Here is an 8,036-nt window from a genome sequence, read left to right as displayed (position 1 = left end):
CCCCGATTCTGGGGTTCGGCTTTCTCTGACCTTCCCGCCTATCCCACTCTGCCCCACCTCAGAAGTCACCCCGCACACAGAGATGCTTCCACGCACGAAGATGCTCATCGCAGCCTTTAACACAGCGAGAGCGAGGCCGAAACCACCTCGACGCCACCGAGGCCGCACGGAGGCCGCGACGGGCTCTTCCACAGTCTTCTTAAACGTTTGCAAAGCGTTTGCCGTGACGCGTTATGCGAAAAAACAGGAATTCTATCTGAGAATGATGAAAACAGAGCGAAGCAAAAGAACACGGGACAGACAGGCGTGGGACGGCAGCCAAGACGGACGCGAAGACCGCACCACGGGCGCCAGGCGACCCCTGCGGCAGCGAACGGGGAGCCGCCCGGCCAGCCCCGGGCACCCACGCAGCCGAGACGCAGCACGAGGGGGCCCGCGCCTGAACGGGCCACCGACCGCGCAGGGCCCTTTAAATCCGGTCCGCGTGCACACTCAGCTGTCACGGCAGTCACGTTTCAAGGGCTCAACGGCCAAGCGTGACCCGTAGCTACCATATCGGACGGGCGGGTGGAGAGCATTTCATCCTCACAAAAAATCCCATAGGAACATGGAAAGATCTGGAAAACACTGCTGCATATAAAAGAGCAAGCTGGAGAGTGGCTATTACGACACCTCATACACACGTCCCCAAAAGAGTGCATCTACGCACCTCTAATTGCAGGGGAAGGTCTGGCAGGAAATCACAGACGTCACACTGAACAGGGCGGCACCCCTGGAGCAGGACCCCCCCGGCTGTGCGCGTCCCCAACCCATGGCCTCTCGACTCCCAATCCGTCTTCGACGCCCACTCTGCCACACCGGGCAGGGTCCTTCTGGCGTCGCTCGTCTACAGGAGCACGAGGACAAGCCTCCCCGGCAGAGGCACGGTGGTCAGCAGCGTGGCAGGGGACGAGGACGTCCGGTGGACCTCCATCCCAGCCACACACCGGGCACCTGCCTGCCCCCTGCCACCTGCCACCGGCACGTCAGGGAAGAGCGTGTCCTAACGCCAAAGACACGTCAGCGCCCAGACTCCCGCCTCAAACCGCAGTTCCCGACTTCGAACCCGGACGCCGTGGGAAGACGGACATCCCACAGGCCACAGCGCGTGGCGTGAGGTGCGTCAGGATGAAAGTGTCCGCCCGCGTGTCCCCATGACCATCTCCCGTGCCCCACGGAAGATGCCACTGAGAAGGGACGCCCCAAACCAGGGCGCAGCAAGCGCGTGCGATGGGCCAAGCAGAGCCTGGCTCAGGGGACCCGGAAGGACTCCAGGAGAGCGCGTCCCCAAGAAAACCAGCTGACAGGAGCCTGAGGCGCGGAGACAGACGACGAGAGCCGAGAAGTTATGGGCCGAACTATGTCCCCCAAAATTCCTATGTCAGGGTCCTCACACCCAGTACCTCGGAACGTAACTGTATTTAGAAATAGTTTTTAAAAAGATAGTAAGTTAAAATGAGGTCACTGGGGTGGGCCCGAGTCCAATGGGACTGTGTCCTCGTAAGAAGAGATCAGGACACAGACAGGCAGAGAGACAACCACGTGGGGACACAGGGAGGAGATGGCCGTCTACGGCCCGAGGAGAGAGGCCTCGGGAGGGACTGGCCTGCCCTCCCCTGGACCTCGGGCTCTGGGCTCCAGACTGGGAGACAGTAAATCCTGTTTAATACCTCCCCTACCCCAGGCTGTGGCATTTGTCACTGCAACTGAGCCGAGTGACACGATAGTGACACAGCTGTTAGGGGTCCGGCCAGCAGGAGGTGCCCCGCCCACCCCTTGGAGGCCCAGCAGCTGGCACAGAGCCCCTCCCCGCCACGCAAGTGGCCTGCGACTCCCCGGCCGTCTCCCAGCACCTGCCCCCACGGCCCCGAAACCCACCACGGAAAACAGGCAGGTTCTGGACACAGTGCTGAGCTGGATGCCGAAGCCCATCAGGCGACTTACAAATCCACGTCAAGGATAAAGGACAAAGGCTTCAGACAGACTCGGGGACTCCCGGGCAGGGCGCAGAGGAGGAGGGGAGAGGCGGCCATGGAGAGAGCCACCTGGGTGAGGCCGAGCGCAGGCCAGTGCCCGTGTCGGTGGGTTTCACAAAGTCAAGCAACCGTCCTCAGCCTCCAAGAGCCAAGCCACCTCTGCTCACACTCACCACCCTACGAGCCAGAGTCCCCGGGCGGGGCAGTACTGGCACCGGCCACTAAGCCACCCAGGAGATTGACCCACAGGCGCTGCAAACTTCCCGATGACCCTGGGTGACCCCGGCCCCAGTGGGGGACTCCGCCCGGCCCCCGCTACCTCTTTAGTCACTCTTCTGTCTAGCTCGTTGAAGAGGTTCTGGAACTCGTCCGCTGACAGCAGGCCAGTGCCGTAGGAACGCACCTTCTGCAAAGCAGGGGGCACACAGGTCAGCCCGGGCCCAGGGCAGGGCAGGAAGCCCAGAGAAGGAGCACGGCCACCTAGCCCCACCCGGACTGGACGGGGCCAGCCCCAGAGCCTCTGACCCACACCCTCGTCCCAGAGAGGGGCCCAGCCGCGCCTGCCGGGGAGGGCGGGCAGCCGGTACCTCCACGATGGCCTTTCTGTGGGTGCCATCCATCTGGACTTTCTGAAGCACCTGCACGAGGTCCTGGGGCTTCACCCCGACTCTGTGGGGAAAAGCACACACACCCCAGTGAGCCCAGAGGCTCAGTGCCCGGTGGCACCCTGGGCAGCGACAGGAGCCTCGCAGGAGGAGCTGGCCACGGGCTCAGCACAGCCACTCTGTCGTCTAAAACCCCGAGAACTGTCGGCGGCCGTACAGAGTCGCAGAGCAGTGGGCTGAGGGCCGGGACTAGAGGCTTCCGTGCCAACGCCGACACCGCCTCCAGCCAGGCAGAGCCGGGCCCACGTCCCTCTGCCGCTGACACCAAGTAACGGCACAGCGGGGTGGGGAGGGAGCAGCAGGGTGAGCAGCCAGCGTCCCTCACCAGCCCAGGACCTCAGGGGTCATGAGGACAAACGCATTAGCTCAGACACGTGGACCGCGGAAGCGGGAGCAAGGCCACAGGACAGTCCTCGAGACCCCAGCGCAGCAGGCTCGGCTCAGAGTGCTGCTCAGGAAGCACCCCGGGCACAGCAGCAGCAGCCCCACTTCCTGAGGGAGGGGCCCCAGAGCCGGCCCTCACCCTCGAGGGTGGGCCTCCCCCTCTGCCGTGCAGAGGACTTCGTAGGCAGCCCGGGTCCCCAGCCGCTTCCGGAACAGTGAGGCCTGGAGAGACTTCTGCAAGGGAGGTTGGCTCTGAGTGACCACACGGCCCGGGCGGCCTCCGAGCGCACCCTGCCCACCCGCAGCCTGGGGAGCAGCCCTTCGCCCCTCTGCCTCAGAGCAGGGAGCCCGACGGCCACCGCTACGTCATTCACTGAGCTGGGTGTTTCTTAGTGCACTGGGGCCCCCGGCTCCCCACACAGTGGGTTCAGGGTCAGTTGCCTGCAGACCTGTAATCTTCCTGCAGCTTCCCTCTAGAGGAAGTGGGGCAGGGGAGGAAAGCCCTGGGTGGCCCTGGGGACAGCACGGAGGGAGCAGGATGTGACACAGCTCCAGCTAACCCACAAGAGGGAGCCAGGGGGCATCGCAGAAACCACTGCAACCGGGGCCTCCCACCCCCACCCCACCCCACCCCCTAGGGGGGCCTGGCCAAGGCCCGCCCCCTCCCGCACCAGGCTGCTCAGCTCAAGTCACGCCCCGCGTGGCGTCCAGGAGGCGGCTTGGCTCACCACCAGGTAGCCCCGGAACTGATTGTAGATGATGGCTGTCAGCAGGTTCATCAAAAACAAGCTCCCTTCAAGAGAAAAGGCCACGGTCGGCGGGGACCACCAGGGGTTGTGGGCCCAGAGCTAGGGGTGGCACCTAGGAGCCCAGAGGATCACACAGGCACGGCAAATCCAGGGGTGCCAGCAAGAAGGGCCTGGACAATCGGATGACCGAGGAGCAGGGAGTAGGGCCTGGGGCGCGTCACTCAACATCCGGCCTCCCTGTCCTCGGCCATGCAACACAAGTGCCACCTGGCCTGCCCAGCCCTGGCGCTGAGGATGGAGGTCATCAGTGGTCACAGACTGCGAATCACCCAGTGGGCCATGCCGAAGTGAGTTGCGGAGTCGGGGCGGCCCACACGCCCGAGCGTGCGTCCGGGCAGAACCTTGCCCTGGTAACCCCACAGCTCCTCCTGGACTCACCTATCAGGGTGAAGACTATGAAGAAGATGGCGTAGGCCCGGTTCTTGGAGTACGCAGGAATCATCACTGTGGGGAGGGGGAGCAGAGACGCTGGAACACTCCAAGCTCAGCGTCTGGTCCGGTCCCCGTCACAGCCTGGCCACCTGCCTTCTGCACAGGCGGCTCTGCTTCGGGGGGCTGGGAGGCCTGGTCTGAACTCCGACCCTCACACCTTCTCTTGAACCCCCATTAACGGGGAGCTCACCATCCAAGGATGCCCTTCCTCATGCGGAGCTAAAATCTTCCCCCTGCGACCACTCAGCTCTCCCATGGGTGACTCGCCAGGACTCTTGGGACATGTGGGGACAGTGCTCGGGGCCTCGCTGCACAGCTGGGTGTGGAGGCCAAGGGCTGCCCCCAGGAAGGTCTCTACAGTCAGTGACCATCCCTGAGCCCCAGGTGAAAGGCACAAGCCGGGGTGGCCGGGCCACAGCCAAGTCACAGAGGACCGCAGCGCCCCATCCTGGCCACGCCCCGGCCGGAGCGGACGGGCCCCACGAGTAACCGCGAAGGGAACGCCAGGGCCACCTGAGACCCCAGGGCCTCTGACGCACACTGCCGGGCCTGAAAGAGGTGGCCACCAGGGGGACCCACTGAACACACTGCCACTGCCCGTTGTAGCTTCTCAGAGGAGTCAGGACAGAAGAGCAAAGAGAGAACAGAGAAAGAAGGACAGAGCAAGAAAGTGAGATGGGAAGGGAAAAAAGGAGAAAATAAGTAAAAAGGGGAAAGAAACAGAAAAGCGGAAGCAGGGAGGGCAGACCGCGCTTTACTCCCGCGGACTGCAAAGCGGCCTCAGCGCCCGGCCCGCCCCGCCCCGCACGCACCGCCCCACACGCACCGTCGGGGTTGTTGGCGGTGGTCAGCAGCACCAGCAGGGACGTCAGAGCCTCCGGCAGGCTGCGGAAGTAGGTCAGCCTCTCCTTGTCCTGCCCGTCGCCCTGCTGAGAGCAGAGTGGCCACTCTGAGGAGCCACTTGGGCCTCCTCCCCGCCAGCGAAGGCCTGAGGCCGGCAGAGCTCCAGCCTCTGGACCGGCCAGGACGGACCACCCACTGCGGGCTCAGCGCACTTGACCTGCATCTCCCCATCATTTGCCAGCAGGCTCTAAGCTCAAGGCCAGACAAGCCTGAACGCAAGGTCTCTGGGCCCAGGAGCCGGCGTCCAGGGAGGCCACCCCTCCACACGGACACCAGCCCCTGAAGCAGACCAGCCCGGAGCCGCAGTGAGCAGCTCTGGGCGGGCCTGGTGACCGAGACCACACACAGGTGCCGGCCAGCCTGCTTTCAGCCCGACTCTGCCATGCGCTGTACCATGCGCAGTGAGGCCCAAGGTCAGGGGTGAGAGGAACAGAAGACGGCGTCTCAGGAGAGCGCACAGCGGGGTGCCAAGGTGCGGGGAGAGGACGGGGCTGCAGTGGCCCGGGGAGCCCACCTCTCAGGGACTCGGGCCGCACCTGCCCCACTCTGTGTCTGGGGACTCGCAGGCCTGGCACGCACCGCGTGCTTTTTCACACCCGGGCCCCCACCCCTCTCCCTCCTGGGGTGGGGGGGTCCCGCTCATTCCCGATGTGTTCTCCAGGTCAGGATGCAGGGGTCCTGAGTGGGGCTGAGGACAAGGAACCCACCCAGGTGGGTCGATGTCACGCCCCTCTGAACTGACAGTGGGAAGGGACCCGGCTGCTCCCCAGGACCCGGACGCACCACCGCCCCCAGCCCGGCCCCGAGGGGCGGAGCACAAAACCGCAAGGGGGCCTACAACTCGCGGGCACCTTGGGGCACTCAGCGTTCCCACGTCAGGGGCCCACCTCTGGCCCCGTGCCCGCTCTGCCACCCACCCGTCCTGCGTCTGTGGGGCAGCAGCAACAGCACTGTCACTGGGGGCCTGAAATTCTGTCGGCTGGTCCACCTCGGAGCCCAGCTGCACCCGCCACCCACAGATACACAAACGCACACGCACACACGCACGCACACTCGCGCACACACACACGCCCACATATGCGCACGCGCACACACACATACATGCACACTCACGCACATGCACACACACACGCCCACATATGCGCACACGCACACACACATACATGCACACTCACACATGGCTGGCCCAAGGGTCTGGGGGACAGTCCTCAGCCTTCTGTCACGGGCGGCAGAGCCCCAACCCCCTAAACGTTGCCATGCCCTAATGAACAGCGCTGGCCGAGCACCGGCCACATTCCCAGGACGGAGATGCAGGACACCACCAGCTCCGAGGACAGTGACCCCAGCCAGGACAGGAGAGAAGACACGCGGGACCACGGATGTGCAGGGTGGGGGTGTCAAGGCAGGGACCGAGGGCCTGGTGACATGTAGCAGGCCCGTCCACACAGCAGCAAGCTGCCAGGGGCTGGGAAACAGGGAGGGGCTGGAAGGGGGTGCCCAGGTGCGGAGGGCAAAGCCCACAGCTGGAAATGAGGGACGTGGTGAGAGGTGCCTGTCGGGGCAGGTGGACGGGTGAGAGGCAGACAGGTGGTGAGGTCACCCCGAAGACCTCTGGCACCAATCTGAGGGAGCCCGTCCAAGAGGGGTGCAGAGGAAGCCCAGAGCAGACGGGCGCCTTGACGGGTGGCAGCAGGACACTGGCCGTTTGAAGAAAGACACCAAGCTTCCGGTAGGCAGGCCACTGCTGACCCTGCTCCGAGGCAGGGAGGCGGCCTGTCTGACCCCTTCTCCGCTGGCCGAGAACTACCCAGCAGAGCTCCCACCGGGGAACTGGCCCGGGACCCCTGCGACGGGCCAGGGTGTGGAGCACGGCCAGTACCTTCTCCCCGGTGAAGAGCAGCACCCCGAACACGGTGAAGACACACAGGTGGAGCACCAGGAGCAGCAGGACGCTGGAAGGGCGGGCACAGGCCTCAGCACCCGGCAGGCACCCACGTGCCCGACGGGGCAGGCGCCAGGGACCCAGCGACCCAGGGAGCTCCCGGCAGCGGCCCCTGGGCCAGTCCCCTCCTCCGCCCCACAGCCTGCCACGCGCTCGGCCCCGGGGTCCTGCCCTGCTGGAGAGTCCTTGCTGTGGCAGGGACAATCCACAACCCAGGGGCGTGTCCCGAGGGCCCAAGGACCCCAGGGACTGTCTGAGGGGAAGCCCGCTTCCATCCACCTGGGCTGGATGTGAGGGGCGGCCACGAGAGTCCCTGAGGGAGGGGACGGGAGGCAGAGGAAGCAGGACTGGGGGGGCCGGCGGGCAACCGGGGGCGGAGTGGAGGGACAGCGGGGAGGGGAGCGGCTGCAGCCACCATGGGCACAGAGGGGAGCATCGCAGCTATGGAAGGACGCAAGGCCACTGATGGATCCAGAACCAAAGGCCTGGGTGCCTGACAGTCGAGCCCTCGGCCGGGGAGACAGCCAGTGTGGACAAAGCCCCCAGCAACCCCCAGACCACGTGCCAGGTGGCAGCCCGGCCCGCCATGCAAGCCGGGCACAGAGCCTACCTGGCCATTTCCCACAGCGACCACCTGATGCATTTCAGCGTCTTCTTCATCATGGACGAGTTCTGCAGCAGGAAAAAGGGCCGCAGGAGCCGCCGCAGGCGCAGGGGCTGCAGAGACCGGGGGTGCACTCAGCGCCTGGCCCGGCTCCCCGGGTCCCCAGCCCCCCACAAGGCCACGGGCAAAGAGCAGAGATCAGTGCTCACGCCGCAGCCCGCCCAACCCTGCAGGCCCACTGACCCCCACAGAGGGGGGCGGCCGGCACACGTCCCCACCCCG

General features: G+C 65.3%; 1 protein-coding gene across 1 annotated transcript in view; it reads right to left on the bottom strand.

Moving 5' to 3' along the window:
- Positions 1–8,036, bottom strand: part of LOC105309972 (two pore calcium channel protein 2-like) — a 43,415-nt gene that overhangs the window by 10,680 nt on the left and 24,699 nt on the right. The window contains exons 8-14 of the mRNA XM_023526495.1: positions 7,088–7,160; positions 5,132–5,234; positions 4,252–4,317; positions 3,793–3,857; positions 3,204–3,298; positions 2,603–2,684; positions 2,197–2,421 (exon numbers count right to left, since the gene is read on the bottom strand). Of these exons, the coding sequence (XP_023382263.1) occupies positions 2,197–2,421; positions 2,603–2,684; positions 3,204–3,298; positions 3,793–3,857; positions 4,252–4,317; positions 5,132–5,234; positions 7,088–7,160 (709 nt within the window). The remainder of the gene's footprint in view (positions 1–2,196; positions 2,422–2,602; positions 2,685–3,203; positions 3,299–3,792; positions 3,858–4,251; positions 4,318–5,131; positions 5,235–7,087; positions 7,161–8,036) is intronic.

Source organism: Pteropus vampyrus, unplaced genomic scaffold (assembly GCF_000151845.1).
Source record: "Pteropus vampyrus isolate Shadow unplaced genomic scaffold, Pvam_2.0 Scaffold972, whole genome shotgun sequence".
In the NCBI taxonomy this organism is placed as follows: domain Eukaryota; kingdom Metazoa; phylum Chordata; class Mammalia; order Chiroptera; family Pteropodidae; genus Pteropus; species Pteropus vampyrus.
Note: the sequence above shows the minus strand (reverse complement) of the source record. Positions and strands in the feature narration are given on the sequence as shown.